We start from the raw sequence: 18,987 nt of genomic DNA, 5'->3' as shown, positions 1-18,987 counted from the left end.
GGTGCTGGCTCGAAGGGCCGAATGGCCTACTCCTACACCTATTGTCTACAAGCGTTTAACAGCACTGCACTGGACTGTATTCGCTGGAGTTTAAAAGAAAATGAGGGAGGACCTCATTGAAAATTACCAAACAGTGAACGGCCTGGATAGTGGATGTTTCCACTAATGGGAGAGTCTGGGAACAGAGGCCACAGCCTCAGAATAAAAGGACGTACCTTTAGAAAGGAGATGAGGAGGAATTGCTTTAGACAGAGGGTGGTGAATGTGTGGAATTCATTGCCACTGAAGGCTGTGGAGGCCAAATCAATGGATAATTTAAGGCAGAGAGTGATAGATTCTTGATTGGCACGGATGTCAGAGGTTATGGGGAGATGGCAGGAGAATGGGGTTGAGAGCAAAAGATAAATCAGCCATTATTGAATGGCAGACATGATGGGCTGAATGGCTTAATTTTTCTCCTATACCTTATGAACATGAATATGATCCATTTCTCTCACTTGGCAAATCCGCCATCCCACCAACCAGTTTGTAATCTTCACTGCACTCTCTATACAGCAAGTACATCCCTCTTTGTTAAGGAGACTAAAATTATATACTGTACTCAGAATTACTAAGCTCCATACAATTGCTATAATACTTCCTTGCTCTTGTATTCATATTGGCCATAACAAATTCACAGCATAATTGGTTCCAGATCAACCCTGTAATTCATTTACCTGTGGAATATTTTTCTCCAACCATCAATCCTCAACCTGATTTTCATGAAGATTTGGAGAGAATCATCAATGAGGTCACTTGGTGACTCGTACCCAATTAAAAACTTAATTGGCCTAAAGATTCTGAAGGCCTCATTGAGTTGACCCCGAGGTCCCTTACGTATCCCACTCTATATTGCAGCAAATTATCTTAATCACAGAATGAATGGAAAAGTGTCAGCATATTTCAAAGTGATGCTATTAAGGAACTAATATTCCAGTTACTTTACAAGAGCATGTCGGGGAGCAGTTTGACTTTTCATCTAATATAGTAGCATCTGCAGCATAAACTTGACTTCCTTCCAGGAGTGCAACTTGTGAACTTCTAGTCTCTACATTTAACATGACCGTTTCCAGGAATTTCTAAGAATGGGGTTTCCATCGTGCAGAACTTTTGCCGAGTGAGTTTCCTTTGGCCCCTCTGTGCATGTTAGTCAGTATTTACAATAGGAACCATTAATTATTCTGAAGATTTGGCAGCAAACCAGGGCCAAACTCTGAAGAGAAACTCCCCCATGGACTCACATTGCAGCCACCTGTCCAAGCCTGCCTGCAAGTGGAACGAGCAACGGACTTCAGTCAAGTCTGCACCTTACCTAGAAATAACATCAGTACATGCCAAGGTGTTCTGGGAGATAAGAACGAGCTTCAGGGCAGAGCAGGGCAGGGCTGATTTATGGTGTGGCACAGTAGTGCTGCCTCACTGTTCCAGTGACTTGGCTTTGATTCTAATCTCAGCCTCCACCAGTGTGAAGTTTGCATGCTCTTCCCAGTCCACATGGACTTCCACTAGGTGCTCTAACACTACCCACTTTGTAAGGACATGCTGGTAGGTTAAACGGTTACTGTAAATTGCCTTTTAATATAAGCAAATAGCAAAAGAATAAAAGAGGAGCTGGACATGAGAGTCGATAAATTGCAGGATCACAGGAAAATAAGAGAAGGGGAATGAGACTGATGGGATTGTTTTAATTAGTCGGCATTGACCTGGTGGGATAAAATGCCTCCATCATCAAGGATCTCCACCATGCCCTCTTAGTTCAGTTTAAAGGTACAGCATGGAAAAGGTTCTTTGGTCATGTCCATGGTGACCATCGATCATCCATTCACTCTCGTTCTATGATGTCCCACCTTCTCATCCACTCTCTACACACAGGGGAAATTTACAGGGGCAAATTAACTTACAAACTCGCGCATGGGATGTGGGAGGAACCCGGGCGGAAACAGGGAAACATGCAAACTCACAGACAGCACACAGCAGACACAGACAGCATCCGAGGTCAGAATGGAAAAGGGTCTCTGGCGCTGTGGGGCAGCAGGTCTACTAGCTATGCAACTGTGCTGTCCGTCTTCTCACTGCCACTTTGGGGCAAGAAGTACAGAAGCCTGAAGTCACACACCTGCAGGTTCAGGATTGGCTATTTACCTATATCTATCTGGTACTTGAACTACCCGACACACATCTGGTCTTACCTTGACAACAGAACACTGTCACTCACCTCTTGCACTACTGTGGAGTTATAGTTTTCTTTTCTAATTATGTTTCTGCTCTAAAGTCTTGTTTTTTTGCAGAGGTTTCTTTATTTTAGTATTGTATGTATAATTAACATATAATTTATGTATCATTTGTTATTTTGTGGTTTTGATTGAGTGTATGTACCCGTGTTGCTGCTGCGAGCAAGATTTGTCATTGTACCATGCTCACCATGCTTGTACATATGACAATAAACTTCAGCTTGAATTGCGTCAATGCCTGATTATTGTCTCCTGGGATTGGACCTCATCCAGTTCACTCTGGAACTGGATCAAAACCAAGCTCGAGAGTTACGTTGCCAGTTTACTAAGAGTGTGAAACAAAATTGACATGTGGTGTGAACTGTATTCCAGTATCTCACATTCCCAGATGGTTTAGTAGATTAAAGGGCCTGTCCCACTTGGGCGTCCTTTGCGCGACATTAACGCGACATCATTTACGCCACAATGCACAACGTGCGCGCATGGTGCCCATTACGCGCGCATGGTGCGTGGTGACATAGGCAGCGTCGTGCGCGGCGCCCCAGGATTTTGGAATGTACAAAATCTTCGCACGCTATCTGCGTGACGTGCAAATGACGCCCAAGTGGGACAGGCCCTTAAAGCACTAGGTTTCAATTCTTTGTCTGCACCGCAACTTGCCAAAGTGTCCCTTGGTCATGGCAAATCATTTTTCTGAAAAAGTCTGAAGAAGGGTATCGACACGAAAGGTCACCCATTCCTTCTATCCAAAGATGCGGCCTGTCCCGCTTAGTTACTCCAGCATCTTGTGTCTATCAAAGTAAATTCCATTTGGATTCTGTCTCTGATCACTATTACGAGCTGATTAAGGTCAGGTAGGGCAATTATGCAAACATTGGTCAATTCAACCATGATGGGTGCTTCTGTGCTGTATGGCCATCATTCTCCTTTGATTATCTGGCCAATTAGTACAGGTCCACCACTGATTTTCTGGCACCGTTGGCTCCAGAGCCTTTCTGGATTATCCGTTTTGCTGGACCAACGGAGGTCATGGACTCCGAGAAGAGTCTAATGGTGCTGGAATGGTCTACCTAGGCAGCTAAGAAACCAAGATACCGGCCCGTAAAGTCAGCCTTGGAAGTCGGGTATGGGAACGGATCTGGCATCGGCCGGGTTGGAGTTCTAGAGTCCTGGCTGTTGCCGGTCAATTTCACCCACTAATCATAATCATAATAGTACTTTATTAGCCAAGTATGATTTGCAACATACAAGGAATTTGATTTTCCATACAGTCAAACCAATAAAGAGCAACAAGACATCCAAATAAATTTTTAACATGGACATCCACCACAGTGACTCCCCCACATTCCTTACTGTGATAGAAGCCAATAAAAGTTCAATCTACGTGTCAGGCGATCATGTTCCCGCATCTGGAAGATCTCAGCTGCCCGCTCCGGGCGATCAGACAAGAGTCGGGGTTGGTCGAATCCCCTGCGACTTTGGAGCTTCCCGACATCAGTCTCTACCTACCCGAGACTGCGAGCTCCTCGATGTTGAAATCCATTGGAGCGTCGATCCCAGGCAAGGGATGGCAGGCTCAGATGATAAGTCCACGGCCCCGCGATAGGGCTCAAAGTCAGGCCCGAGAAAGGCCGCGATGTTAGGCCGCAGAGTGACCGGAGATACGATCCGGAAAACAATCACATCTCCTGCAAGGTAAGAGATTGAAAAAAAGTTTCCCTCGACCCCCTCCCCAACCTCCCACATAAAACAAACCAGAGAACATTAACACAGAGTTTTAAAACATACTAAAAATAACAAAAAAGACGAAAAGATAGACAGACTGTTGGCGAGGCTGCCATCACTGACGGCGCCACCCGGATGGGGACAGAAGACCAGATGAGGTCAAGATTGGGGCCTCACCCAGTCTGGGCGCCACATTTTGGGGGGGGATTTCTGGTGGGGATTTCTAGTGTACTTTCATAATTTTGTCGGGATTAAAGAAAGTGCCGGGTCACCAGTTGCCGGGAAATTGGTGGTGGAGCTGTCTTCATTATGCAGGTCCCAAGCAGTCTTCCCAGGTGAGGCAGAGGTTCACCTGCACCTCCTCCAACTTAATCTATTGCATCCGCTGCTCTAGGTGTCAATTGCTCTACATCGGTGAGACCAAGCGCAGGCTTGGCGATCGCTTCGCCCAACACCTCCGCACAGTTCGCATTAACGAACCCGATCTCCCGGTGGCTCACAGCTCTTCAACTCCCCCTCCCATTCTGTATCTGACCTTTCTGTCCTGGGCCTCCTCCATGGCCAGAATGAGTCCCACCACAAATTGGAGGGGCAGCACCTCATATTTTGCTTGGGTAGTTTACACCCCAGCGGTATGAACATTGACTTCTCCAATTTCAGGTAGTCCTTGCTTTCTCCCTCCTTCCCCTCCCCTTCCCAGCTCTCTCACAACCCACTGTCTCTGCCTCCTTTCTTCTTCCCACACCCCAACATCAGTCTGAAGAAGGGTCTCGACCTGAAACGTCACCTATTCCTTCGCTCCATAGATGCTGCCTCACCCGCTGAGTTTCTCCAGCATTTTTGTCTACCTTCAATTTTTCCAGCATCTGCAGTTCTTTCTAAAAGGTTACAATCAATACATCAGTTACCTGAGCTTGGAGAGACACTAGCCAAATGCCACATCCCTCCTTCCTCCCTCCCTCCCACACCAATCGCACCCACTTACACACCTCCCCTCCCCCCCCACACCCCCCCCCTCCCCCACACAACCCTCTCCACCCTCCTACATCCCCCCGCCCACACACACCCCCTCCGCTCCCACCCGCCACACATCCCAATTCCCTCACATGAAGAGGGGGAGGGAGTGCTGGGGGATATGGGGAAACGAGCCACGCCTGCGCAGTTAGGGCCTATGGGTGAGTGGTGGAATATTGCGTTGGGGCAACGGGTTGCGTTGGGGGAACGGCTGAGTGGTGGAATATTGCGTTGGGGAATGGGTTGCGTTGGGGGACCAGGCCTCCCGTGTGACTGGGACCCAACAGGCCCCACTTAGTCTAGTTGTGGTTAAAAATCAGAATTTGAAATGAATGTCCAACTTGATCTTGCTTAGTCCGTTTCCTTCAGACCATGGAGAGTCTCCCCCATTTTCTTACACTTTCATTATCAACCCTGTCCCTTCAATCTCCAGCTTCAATACATGTTTCTTGAGTACAGGAAGGAGATAGAGAACTGAGTAACATGGTGACAGGACAACAAACTCTCCCTCAATGTCAGCAATACAAAAGAGCTAGTTATGGACTTCATGAAGCATGCTAGGGTACATGCCCCATTCAGCAGCAATGGTGCTAAAGTGGAAATGGTTGAGAGCTTCAAGTTGCACCAATATTGCCAATGATCTTTCATGGATCAACCACAATGAAGAGACAAACAAGGCGGCACACCAACATCTCTACTTCCTCAAAAGTCTGAGGAAATTCTGAATGTCTGCAATGACTTCTATCGATGCAAGATAGAAAGCATATTCCTCTCTACTTCCACTTCCTGTCTTCATCCCCCACCAAATTTCTTCCTCTCTTCCTCCCAGATTAACTTCCAATAAGTTTTCAATCTAACCTGAATATTTGGTGTGAGTAATGTAGCTGCATGGATACTAATGGGCTAATCTTCCTTTAAAACTAAATGCAAGTACATCAAAAGGAAACAGCTTTCCCCAAATATATTAGTTTTGAAAGAGAATCAGAAAATGCCAGAAACACATAGCGGGTCACTTTGACCAGATATATCAGCTTTCTGCAGATGCTGCCCGACCTGATAAATATTTACATCATTTTTTGCTTTCATTTTAAATTCCAATATTTGGCTTTTAGATTAATCCCTGATATGCCTCAGCCAAAATGTCACTACAGCAGTTGTAGATTACATGGTTCATTGGCATTTGAGATCCTTATATTTAAATTCTGCAAGTATCTACATCATTTAATTATTTTTACAAAATCATACTTTTTCCTGTTTTAGGCATCCATTGAGACCGCTTAGTTACCAAGCAGACTTAACCAGTTCTATCGATGATTGTAAAACTGATTAGACATAGTTAGCAAGTCTATAACTCTAATGCTATAACGCTATTACCTTATATTCTGCATTCGGGGATTTTTCTCTTTGCACCACCTGTATGGCTTGATTGTACAGTATGATAAGATGGGATAGCATGCAAAGATTTTCACCGTATATATGTACATGTGACAATAATAAACCAATGCAAATAGTAGCCATTTGTAGATTATAATTTGCAATTTATCCCACAGATAAAGCAACATGTTGAAAGTCTGTCTACTCCTTGTTTGAATTGTGCAGATCAAAGGAAGTGCTGATAGTCTTCTATATTATTAAAACTTGTCTCTTGGTTGTGTGTATGTATGCATGTGTGTCATCTGGAAGGAATTTAGTGTTCAATTGCTGTAAATAAATGCCCATTTAAATCAGCTTTCTAGTGGGTTCAAACGCTAGGCCACAGCCTTCCCTGGATTTGCCCTCACACAAAAATTGCGGGATATAAAAAAGCCCAAAATACTCACAGATAACTTGATTTCAGGGTTATATATATGCCCCCATTGTAAAAATAAGGCGGTATAAGCAGCTTCCTTTATAAAACCCTGGGGCTGCGAGATGTTGCGGAATGAAACAGTAATTTTAAAACTATAGAACTATATTATCGAGGCCGCATTCCTTTTGCGACCGGGTCTTGCACCGTTAATGATTTCTAGGCTGAAACATCACCCATTTTGAAAAGAAAATCGCGAGGCTGACGTCACAATGATGCAGGTAGGTTTTTGTAACATACCTACAGGCATTTGTAAATTATAATTTGCACCAACGTTGAAAGTCTGTCTACTCGCGGAATTGGCGGATCAAAGGAAGTGCTGTGCGCGAAAACGCCCCTTGGTTGTGTATGTAGGGTGGTGTCATCTGGGCACAATCTGTTTAAATGCTAGGCCACACCTTCCCAGCATTCTACTCACATTTTTGGGATGGATAAGCAGCTTCCTGCCGCATTCCCGGGGCCGAAAATGGAAACCGCCACTGACGTCACAACCAAGGGGCACGAGCTTGGGTCAGTGGTCAGGGACGAGCCCGGAGATGAGGTCATGGCCTGTGTAATGAGTCAAGTCAAACACACATCAAGATACAACACATGTTTATTAAAGTCCACTTACAGCATTGGTCTGCATGATATTACAGTTCCTAGCAGCAACTTATACTGAATGGCGAAGGCAAGCTCTCGGTAATATGTATCACATATTAGGCGGAGAAACTACTAACAAGTACTACAATTGGTTTGTAGGAAATGACCAAACTACATCTTTCCTTGTAGAAACAAAATAAAGCATAGATACGTGGGAACATGGTGGCTAAGCAATATAGGAACCGGAACCCCAATAACGCATATGGGGAAGTTTAGATAGTTACACAAAATCACTGTATCTAATGGGTAGTCTGCTAATCCGACCGGCATGTGTGCGGTATGAATCCGCTTCTCCTCCTTTCACCGGGGAAGTTACCGGGGAGGGGGTGAGATAGGTGAGCTAGGCACCGAAAGCCGCAGGGGTAACGGTCTCTGATAGTGGAGCAGCAGGACTGGTAGTGGGAGCGTATACGAAACGCAAAACATCTGTATGTGGAGTCGCAGGACGCGGTTCCTTCACTGGGAGATGTTGATGGTTGCGTCAGTAAATGGCTCCGTCCCCTTCAACCAGGTAGGATCGCAGTTCTTCGGCAGGGCTGTGGATGTAGATACATAGAAACCCAGACGGCCCAGCCCTTGTTGGTCTGGAGGCGAACCACCTGTCCACTGGCGAGAGGTTCGAGTGGATTTGTCAAAAAAACATTTTTGTGTATCGCGTTTGAATTGTAGTTGTTACTGGACCGCAGACGGAGAACAAACTTGTGGCTGCAAAAGCTGCTGGGACACAGGCAGAGGAGCACAGGTTTGGTGAGGCATCAGTCGCTGGGCTGGGGAACCCAGTATGGGATCCCTTGCAATGTTCATTCAATTGAGTAGGTCTAGGTAGACGTCCGATTTTGCAAGGTATGAACGCTCCATTAGTTGTCTTGCACTTCGGACGGCTTGTTCGGCGAGTCTGTTGGACTGCAGAGACTCAGGGCTGCTGGTAATATGTCGAAAGTCATATCATTTTGCCAAGTTTTTGAAAAGCTGGCTGGTGAACTGACGTGCAGGGGAGCTGTGCACGGGGAAATGGCAACCTCGATAACCACTTCAGATGTAATGGTTTGGAGTAGATCGATGTCAAACCACCCGAATAAGAGTCGACAAGTCAAGTCAAGTTTATTCGTCACATACACATACGAGATCTGCAGTGAAATGAAAAGTGGCAATGCTCGCGGACTTTGTGCAAAAAACAAACAAACAACAAACTACAAACAGAATGGAACAGAATCGCATATTCTTTTACATATTACATATTATGGGAGGAAGGAAAAAGGAAAAAAAGAGCAATTAGATAAAAACCCCAGTAGTATGGTACAGTAAAGTTAGTCCCTGGTGAGTCCTAAGGCCTCGGGGAAGAAACTCCTTCTCAACCTCTCCGTTCTCACAGCATGGCAACGGAGGCGTTTGCCTGACCGTAGCAGCTGGAACAGTCCGTTGCAGGGATGGAAGGGGTCTCCCATGATCTTATCTCACAACAAGAACCAGATAGTGTTTCCCATGCCATTTGAATATATCAGCAGATAACGTGGACCACAGTAGAGGAGGGACCGGGTGCGGCAGTAAGGGCTGCTTCTGCTGATGTGGCGTCAGGCTTTTACAGACAGTGCAGGCTTCAGTTTTGTCATGTATGTACTTAGTCATACTAGGCCAGTAAAACATGCTCTGTGCCCGTTGTACGGTTGCCCCCACGCCGGGGTGGCCCCTGTGGACGTTGTCGAAGTACTTGTCCCGGAGGACAGCTGGGACAACTGCCTTGTGGCCCTTGACTATAAACCCGTCCTGTAACACCAGTTCGTCGGGAACCAGGAAGTAAGGGCGAATTGCAAGCGGGGTGTTGTGTTGGTTATCCGGCCAACCATGCTGGGTGACAGTGTACAGCAATTGTAAATCCTCGTCAGCAGCCGTGTGCTCTGCCAGACTGCTTAAGCAATCAGTAGGAACATACGATACCTTCATTACTGAGAACTGGTCCTGTTCAGAGAGTTGTTGTTCGCTGGTTTCTCCTGGGGCCCTTACTAGCATGTCAGCTATGTGCACGTCCTTGCCTTTTTTATAGACAATGTTGAAATCAAACCACTGCATCCGTTGTAGGTGGGCTGGAGCAGTGTGTAATAGTGACCAGCGGCTGGTGGTCTGTTTCTATAGTCACAGACTTTCCAAACATAAAGTCCTTGAATTTTATGCAGGCGAAAACCAAGACCATGCAGCGTCTTTGTGTGTCAGTTCCCGCAGGGGGGGGCAGATATGTCGCTGAGGTTGAGAATAAATTTCCCCAGGTAGGTGACCGTTCCAAGGAACCTTTGTAGACTCATAACATCAGTAGTAAGAGGCATCTCGTTGATAGCTGCAGTTTTTGATGGGTCTGGTCTGAGACCATCACTTGTGAAGACATGTCCGACGTTGGTAACTTCCTAGACTCGAACTTCGCTGGCAGAGTTGATGCCAAAAGGCATTCTCAGGAATTTGAAGCGGCCGAAGGGGGTGCCAAACGTAGTATGATTGGACGAGTCTGGGTCCAGAGGAATCTGCCAAAATGAGCTTTTGGCATCCAGAACGGAGAACACTAATGCGTTGCCTATTTGAGCAGCAACTTCCTCTACTGTTTGCATAGGGCAGTGCTGGCGTTTGATGGCAGCGTTGAGAACTCCGGGGTTTGTGCAGATACAGACCTCCTCCTTGGTTTTTTTTCGTTGCTACCACCATGATGGAAACCCAGTCAGATGGGTCAGTAACTTCAGCAATGACACCGATGGAGACCATCCGCTTGAGTTAATTGTGTACTCTGTCACGCATGGAATGCGGAACATTATGTGGTGCTCGAACCACAAGAGCGATGTTGGGATCAACGCCAATGTGGTAATGAGGGGCAACTTGCCAAGCTCGTCATTAAATAGTTCTCTGTATTGAGAGAGTATTTGCTGAGTGGGGCCCTCAGTGAGAAAGAGTTGATGGATAGCGCAGCCAAAGTATACTAGGCCTAGATCGTGGCATGCATTGATACCGAGCAGAGTCTCAGAATCCCCCTTGACGATATAAAACTTTAGGGTATGAGGGTGCGAGTCTATGGTGCATTTTAAATTAGTCTGTCCAAGCGGGTGTAGAATATCTCTCCCATAGGCCCGAAGCCTTTTCAATATGTGCAGCATTACGAATTTAAAAAAATTCAGATAACGAGATGACGTTGCATTTCACGCCTGTATCAACCTTCGCAATCACAGGCCTGTTATTCACAAACATGGTTACCTCACGGTCAGGTTGCTCGTTAGAGGAAGGGAGGAGAGAGTGGATGGCTGAACTGTTATCTGTACTTTCAGAGACCTGAGCGGAGGATGGCAAGTTATCATCCAGCTCATGTTGTAATAGGTGCAAACCCGGCCTTGTCCTAGTCCCGGATTGAGTCGCACGGGACGGCAACATCTTGCAAGGTGGTTGGATTTCTAACAGAAATTACAGGTTTTACCATAAGCAATACACAATTCTCGACCCGTAGCATAAAAATAGTTGCAATTAGGACTGAGCAGCAAACCCTCTCTGCTGCCATGCTGGGGACAGGAGGTGTCTGAAAGACGGACACTATACTGCGAATGCTGGCCAGAAATCACAGACTTAGTGTGAGAAGATGTTATCTCAGCAATCCGACAGGCGTGCTCAGCTTGATTAAGGGTCAGATCAGTGTTACGGAGCAGTTCATCTCTTAACTTGTTATACCTTCAACAATCTTGTCACGGATGAGTTTGTCGCACAAATCACGAAAATGGCAGCGTGCAGTCATGTGTTTTAAACCGCTAAAAAAACATTCTATCCGCTCATCAATCTGTTGCATATACGAGCATAAAACTGGGTACGTTCGATAATGTAGTTTGAGGGGAGGTCATACAACTGTCTGAACTTTGCAAGTAAGACAGCAGGGTCATCAATCGTCTCTGCCGGCACCTGGACCTGTCCATTCGCATCTAAAACAGCAGGCTCAAATGTGAAACTGTCCACACGTTTCATTGCCTCTGGGCCAGCCAGGTTGAGTAATACAGAAGCACATACATCTGTAGGTTCATTGCGATGAACGATGCGAATATAGTGAATGTAATCGCATTCGAAAAGGCGCCAGCGTTCAGCAATGTCAGAGTCAATGATCAGAGGACTAAGACGGCGAGTTTGCCATGATAGAGATAACTGGCACATAAAACAAATATTAAAAAAACAAACCCCGATAAACATGAACGGAGTAGGTAAAACTCGCTCTCTGACACCATGTAATAAGTCGTCAAAAGCACATCAAGACACAACACATGTTTATTAAAGCCCACTTACAGCATCAGTCTGCAGGATTACCATTCCTAGCTGCTACTCATACTGAATGGCGTAGACAAGCTCTTGGTAATATGTATCGCATATTAGGCGGAGCAATTACTAACAAGCACTACAATTGGTTAGTAGGAAATAAACCAATCAACAGCCTGCACTATAGCCCAGGCGGCAGCCGAGTTGACGGCTGGACAGCCGGGGCCGGGCCGAGCATGAAAACCAGGTCGAGTTCCAGGCCCTGGCGCTGCTCTACGACCTGGGTAGGTCCTGGGGCAAAGAATGGGAGTGAGGGGAGGAGGATGAGGGAAATGAGGAGGTGGAAGATGGGGTGGGGAGTGGGGTGGCAGAGGGAGATGGGAGGGGGGTGGAGAAGAAGGGAGAGATGGGGGAGGGGTGGAGATGGGGGTGGGTGAAGAAGGGAGATGGGGGTGGAGAAGGGAGATGGTGGAGAAGGGAGATGCCCCCCCTATCTACCCTCACTCCCACTCTCCATACCTCCATACCCCCCTCCCTCTCTACCCCCAACTCTGCCCCCCCCTCTGCCGAACCCCAACCACTGGCCCCCCCCCCCTGCCCCCCCCCCCTCCCCCCCCCCCCCCCCCCCCCCCCAACCCCCCGCCCCCCCCTGCCCCCCCCCCCCCCCCCCCCCCCCCCCCCCCCCCCCCCCCCCCCCCTGCCCCAGCTACATAAAATGATTATTAAAGACACCAAGTGCTGTAGTAACTCAGCAGGTCAGGCATCATCTCTGGGGAACATGGGTAGGTGACGTTTTGGGTCAGGTCCCTTCTTCAGACTGTCATTTAGTCATGTTCTTCGGAGATGCTGCTTGACCTGCTGAGTTACTCCAGCACTTGGTGTCTTTTTATGTAAACCAATATCAGCAGTTCCTTTTGTCTAAAATGAAGCAAAGAGTGATTTACTCAACAGTGTATTCAGAAATTACTGTTTCTATTGGAAAGGTCAGATATTCATAAATACCTCGCATACAGCAATTAGCATTGAATGTTATCCTCAACTACCTTTCCACCTCTACTTCAACTCTTATTCAGAACCCCTGTAGTTTCCACACACCAGATCCCCTAGAATCCTTACCTGTAACCACTAAAACAATTACAGCAACAGTCGAATGCTTGTCTTCACCTTTGTCCCACCTTAGCTTTCTGTATAACCAGCATATGGGTATCACCAGCAAAGCCAGGAGTTCTACCCTTTCCCAACTGCATCACAAATGGACACGATGGGCAAGGATGACACACCTCTTTCTATTAAAGATTGTTATTGAACTAAATGCTTTGTCATGAGATTGGGATAAATAAATGTGCACCCTGATCATTCTCCATAGATGCTGCCTCACCCGCTGAGTTTCTCCAGCATTTTTGTCTACCCCTGATTTTTAATAATCACCTGGATATAAATTCCCCAGAGCCAAGGTAGAATTTAAACAACACCAACTCCAACCAATCGATGATTAGCTCCAGTTTAGATTGCAATCTCTATTGTTCCAATATCAGTCCAAACACTGTATCATATCCTTGAGTTCTTCCAGCTATGGATTATTCTTAATCATTATGTCCTGCTATTGACAAATGTCCTTCCAAATCCTTGTCAATTACTTTTGTGGCCTCTCTTTAGCTGTTACAGGATGTGCTCCTTAGTTGCCACCACTTTGTTTGCGTAGCAACTTTGACTGGTTTGACAGAGGAAGAATGCTATACATCTGTTACCATTGTCGCAAAGTTAATGCTGGCTGAAGAAACTCACCAATTTGTTCGTATTTCCAGAAACAATCCCAGCATCACTCCGTAAACTGAAAATGGTTCCAGTTACGATCAACCTGTAAGAATAAAGGGTGATAACTGTCAAGGTTTCTTGGTCAGGTTTGGTCAGCAAGACACGGGCAATAGAGAAAGAGCAGAGGGGAATGAAGGAGCAAGCTGCAGTAGAAGATTGGATGAGGAGGTCCATGATGGCTGGATCCGTTGGCCCCATGACCTATTCATGTGGTGCATGACTGTATGGAGGCAGGACGCAGGGCTCTAGCGGAAGTACTGTGAGAGATCGGCGAGACTCTCTCTCTCTCCCCCCCCCCCCCCACTGCTGGTCGCCCTGGCCGCTAGGGCCGGGCACCAGCCACTGGACCAGGCTGCCACTGCCCTTGAAACTGCAGGTGCTGCTGGTGGCCGCCGCTCCTCGCACAAACTCGCACTTCTGCCGGACCAGCGAGTCAGGCCTGAGCTGTCTCTTGGAGCTGGAGCGACGCACAATGTCTGGCGGGAGCCCCAGCTGCCCGCTCTGCTTGGGGCTGCCGGAGGCCAGATAAGTCTTCCTGCTGCTGCTGCCACTGCCTTCCTCGGATGCAGATCTGCCCAAACCATTGGGCTCCACTTGTATCGTATTGTATATGTTTATTGTCATTTTCCCCGAGTACTCACATACCCAGAGGAAACAAAAAAACGTTGCTCAACCAGTGTCCATTCAGTGTGCAGTAAAAAATAAATAGAAATAAAAATACATATATCATGAACAAATTAAACACTCTACTGTCTACTAAACATCAACAGGCGTTCCGATCAGCAGCGGCACGACAGTGGCTCTGCTGCAGTGTGTCCAGGTTGGTGGTTGGTGCGCAATACTTTGGCAGGGGGCAAAGTCCGTTTATCAGTCTTATAGCCTGCGGGAAGAAGCTGAGGAGCATCCTGCTGGTTTTGCAGCTAATGCTCCTGTACCTCTTCCCAGATGGCAGGATGGAGAATATGTGATGCGATGGGTGGTAGGGGTCTTTGATGATGGAGATGGCTCTGCTGATACATCTCTTCCTGTATATGTCCAGCAGGAAAGGGAGTGGAGCACCAATAATCCTGCTGGCGGTCTTCACAATCCTGTCTAGTTGGTGCCGTTCGTACGCCTTGCAGCTCCCGAACCAGGAAGTGATGCCATAGGTTAATATGCTCTCGATTGTCCCCCTATAAAAAGCTCATAGGTGTGTAGTGGGGAGACCTGCTCTACGTAGTCTTCGGAGCTTTGCACCCCCTCGCCGTCTGGCTCTTCAAGTGCTTGGCCTTGTCGGCAGTCAGTCTCTCCACGGCACTCTGCCGACCCCGCCTGTCCCCCTCCATTTGACTGTGGAGGTAGTCGGGACCCTTAGACATGAGCCTGAGCGGCATAGAGATGCTCGCCTCAGGCGGCATGCTTGCAGTGGGCGTGATCTCGCTCGGCATCTTACTTTGATCCAGCCAACGAGAACAAACACATTTTCACATCCGCAAAGAAGGAAAGACCAGGACTTCCATGAGCAATGACAGGCTGTCTGCAATTGCCTTTATCCACATTAACTATGACTTTGCCTATAACTTGGACAAAGTCGTGACTAGGTTTGCGCAGTTACATTCCTGGAAAATGGAACTGGAAAACATGATTTATGGCTAAATGGCAATATAGGTGTGCCACAAGTGTCCGACACCTGCATCACTACGCCAGGACATTCATGAGCAATGACAGGTTGTCTGCACTCGGCTTAATGCACATTCACTATGACTTTGCCCATGACTTGGACAAAGTGGTGAGTAGGTTTGCACAGTTACATTCTCGGAAAATTGAACTATTTCATGTTGAAGTTGATGTGATGTGAAGTTGTTAGGTCAGGAGGACCATTAAAGGTGCACTGCACGCACTAACACAGTCTAACAGTAATAGGCAATCAAATCAACACACAAAACATTTTCTCAAAAAAGGTTTTATTTACTGCAAAAACTTACAGTATTTTATTTGCAGTTTTTGCATGCTCCTTTATAACATTTTACATAACATTTTACAACAGTACAACTTGATTATTAAAACAAGGACAACAATTCTTGATTTAAAAAAAAATGTATACAACAATGATCCCAATCATCCCATTCCACCCACTCATTACTCTTGACTCAACCAAAATTATTTCTGAAACATTGGTCATAAATTTGGTGCAAAAATGCTCCAAAATAAGGCTCAGAATGCACCAGAGAGCATCTAAAACCCCAGAGCTTTCAGGGCCCTTAAGCGGGCCCTGGAACCAGGAAGCGAGGGGCTTCCCGCTTGTAATGTGCACTGCGTGCAAATTATTTCACATAACATTTTTGGAATCCTGTCATGCCCCCCCCCCCCCCCCCCCTTTTTGAAAAGCTTTGTATGGGACTTGTGCTGCTAGACCATTTTGGTCAAGTTAAATGCGCCTTTTGCAGAACTGGGGCAAGCTGCTGAATGGTGCCTGTTTGTCTGTGGCCAGGATAAGAGCTGCTGGGAAAGAATGGGACATCTGCAGTTTCTTACAATGTGTAAATTGCATGAAACTGATTGGGTCAATGCAAACCATATATACATAGTGTAAGTAATGTTGCAAAGCCTTATTTGGACAGTTGTTGATTGGTTAAGATGTTGAGCTTTGTCTGAGTTGTCTGAATCCCAGGGCACATGTTGCATAATTCATCTCTGTTAACTTCCATCTAGAAGCTTCGTCAGATACATTGTATTAGTTACTGTGTTATTGGGTTAGGGAACTGTCTAACATGTACTGTGTTAATCGATATTTGTTATTGGACTGTATAGAGACCACCCCCATGTGGTTCGGCCCCTCGAGGATCGGGGACCTATAAAAAGTAGCTCCCACGATGTCCGATGTCGATCTTCTGGAAGAACGCTTGGGACTGCACGACCTTTTGTAGTGTCTCTGCTTGCACAAGGCTAGAAGGGCTTGGCCAAGCAGATACAAGGATTGAACCTGCGGTGGTTACTTAGAAGGGAATTTGTGTTGTGTTATCCAAAAATAAAGTTTAGTTGTTCAAGAGCTTGATTCAGTATTTTATTAACTGAAACTTGACTGGGGGGGGGGGATCATAGAACGAGTTATTTACAGTGACTAGTTTCCTCGGTTTCGCAAAAAGTCGTAACGTCATATACTGAGAGAATGGAGCGGCTGGGCTTGTATACTCTGGAGTTTAGAAGGATGAGAGGATCTTATTAAAACATATAAGATTATTAAGGGTTTGGACACACTAGAAGCAGGAAACATGTTCCAGATGTTGGGGGAGTCCAGAACCAGGGGCCACAGTTTAAGAATAATGGGTAAGCCATTTAGAACAGAGATGAAGAAACACTTTTTCACACATAGAGTTGTGAGTCTGTGGAATTCACTGCCTCAGAGGGCGGTGGAGACCGGTTTTCTAGATACTTTCAAGAGAGAGCTAAAAAGTGCTCTAAAGATAGCAGAATCGGGGCATATGGGGTACTGATTGGCATGATCAGCCATGATCACATTGAATGGCGGTGCTGGTTCGGAGGACCGAATGGCCTGCTCCTGCACCTATTGTCTATTGCCATTCTGGTCTCCGCTAATTTTTCAACATGTTGAAAAATTAGCGGCGACATTTGTTTTGATCCTATGGATCGTAGCTTGTATTCTCGTGACGCAGGTGCGGTGGCAGTAGGTCGCCAGGATGACGTAGGTTGTCGCCAGGTGACGTAGGTTAACGCCGTTGCTGACCGCGGTGAATTCCATTGGCGACTACCTACGTCAACCAGTGACAGATACCGGCGACTGAATTGTCTTCAGTTGGCTTCAGTAGGTTGACCAGTTGTTGTAGGTTTTTTGCCTGTGTGGCTGTAGGTTGTCGTAGGTGTGGTCATAGGTGGACGTCCTAATGGGTCGCCATTTGGCGGTAGCTTGCCATAGCTTGACGTCGACTAGGTGGCAGGTTGTTGGAGCTTGTCGTAGACATTGTCACAGACATTGTCATAGGGGGGTCCAGTTGCCGGTTTTTCGGCGGCCTGCTACAACTACGACAATCACCGGCAGTCACCTAAAAATCGCCTAAGTGAGACAGGCCCTTTAACATTTCCCCTTCACAAAACCATGCTGACTTCAGCCTATTTTATCATGAATTTCTAAGTCGTCAGAAACCTCATCCTTTATATTGGTACTCTAAACTTCTCATTCAATATCCTGTGAATTCAATGAAACTTTACTTATATTATATGTTCACTATAAATTTAAATTGCTTTATCATTACTTAAACCCCACCATTTAAAAAAGACAAAAACAAAGATAGTGGATATTAGTTTGAGAAATAGTATATTGTGTTTTGGCAATGAAGAGCAAGGGATTTACAAGGATTTAGCAGACACTGTCTGGTTAGCTTTGGTAACACTCGAGAATAGTCCTGGAACTTGCCAGCAATGTGGAAGGGCATTGCAAGGTTAAGTAGAATTGGACAGAGAACTAGTGGTTCATTAGCCACAGATTAATTGGCGATCTTATAAATCTGCCATGACAATTGCCATGATTTACAACAAGATGCTGATAAATAACCGAATAAATGCTGGGAACATTGGTGATTTGAATTAAATAATTTTAATTTGCAACATAGGATAGCACAGTGGTGCCGCAGTTGAGTTGCTGCCTTAAGGGCCTGTCCCACTTACGTGTCCCTGGCACGCAAATTACGCGACCTCGTCGTCGTGTTGAGGTGCACGGGCATCGTAACTCAGCGGGACCGGCATCATCTCTGGATAAAGCAATGGGTGACGTTTCGGGTCAAGACCCTTCTTTCAGACTGAAGAAGAGTCTTGACCCAAAACATCACCCATTCCTTCTCTCCAGAGATGCTGCCGGTCCCGCTGAGTTACTCCAGCATTTTGTGTCCATCTACAAATGACGTCACGCGCTCCAGACGGCTGTGCGGGTGAATGAAATCGCGAGCGACCTTCGCGGGTCCGTCGTGCCACAACGCGACCACGCGGTCGTGTAATTGGCATGCCAAGGCCCAGGGGCTTTTCAGTGCCAGAACAAACCAGTGCTGTCTGTACGGAGTTTGCACGTTCTCCCTGCTCCGCTTTCCTCCCACACTCCAAAGACATACAGATTTGTAAGTTAATTGGCGTCTGTAAATTGTACCTAAGGTGTAGGTTAGTGCTAGTGTATGGGGTGGATGCTGGTTGGTGTGGACTCGGTAGGTCAATGGATTCGTTACCATGCTGTATCTCTAAAGTCTAAAGTCTTATCTTTCCAAGGAATTGCCTTGGGAAATAATGAAAATGTTTTGTGGGTGCAGTCTGCATTGGTGTAGATAGTGTAGAGGAAGCAGGGAGTCTGCAGAATGACTTGGACAGGTTGGGAGAGTGGGCAAAGAAGTGCAGATGGAATGCAACATAGCAAGGTGTGCAGTCATGCAC

General features: G+C 46.5%; 1 protein-coding gene across 6 annotated transcripts in view; it reads right to left on the bottom strand.

Annotated features, from left to right (window-relative positions):
* Positions 1-18,987, bottom strand: part of LOC129701414 (thrombospondin type-1 domain-containing protein 4-like) — a 552,304-nt gene that overhangs the window by 460,619 nt on the left and 72,698 nt on the right. For all 6 annotated transcript variants that reach the window (XM_055642598.1, XM_055642615.1, XM_055642572.1 and 3 more), the window contains one exon: positions 13,546-13,618. In XM_055642598.1, the coding sequence (XP_055498573.1) occupies positions 13,546-13,618 (73 nt within the window). The remainder of the gene's footprint in view (positions 1-13,545; positions 13,619-18,987) is intronic.

This window comes from Leucoraja erinacea, chromosome 1, assembly GCF_028641065.1.
Source record: "Leucoraja erinacea ecotype New England chromosome 1, Leri_hhj_1, whole genome shotgun sequence".
Lineage (NCBI taxonomy): Eukaryota > Metazoa > Chordata > Chondrichthyes > Rajiformes > Rajidae > Leucoraja > Leucoraja erinaceus.
Note: the sequence above shows the minus strand (reverse complement) of the source record. Positions and strands in the feature narration are given on the sequence as shown.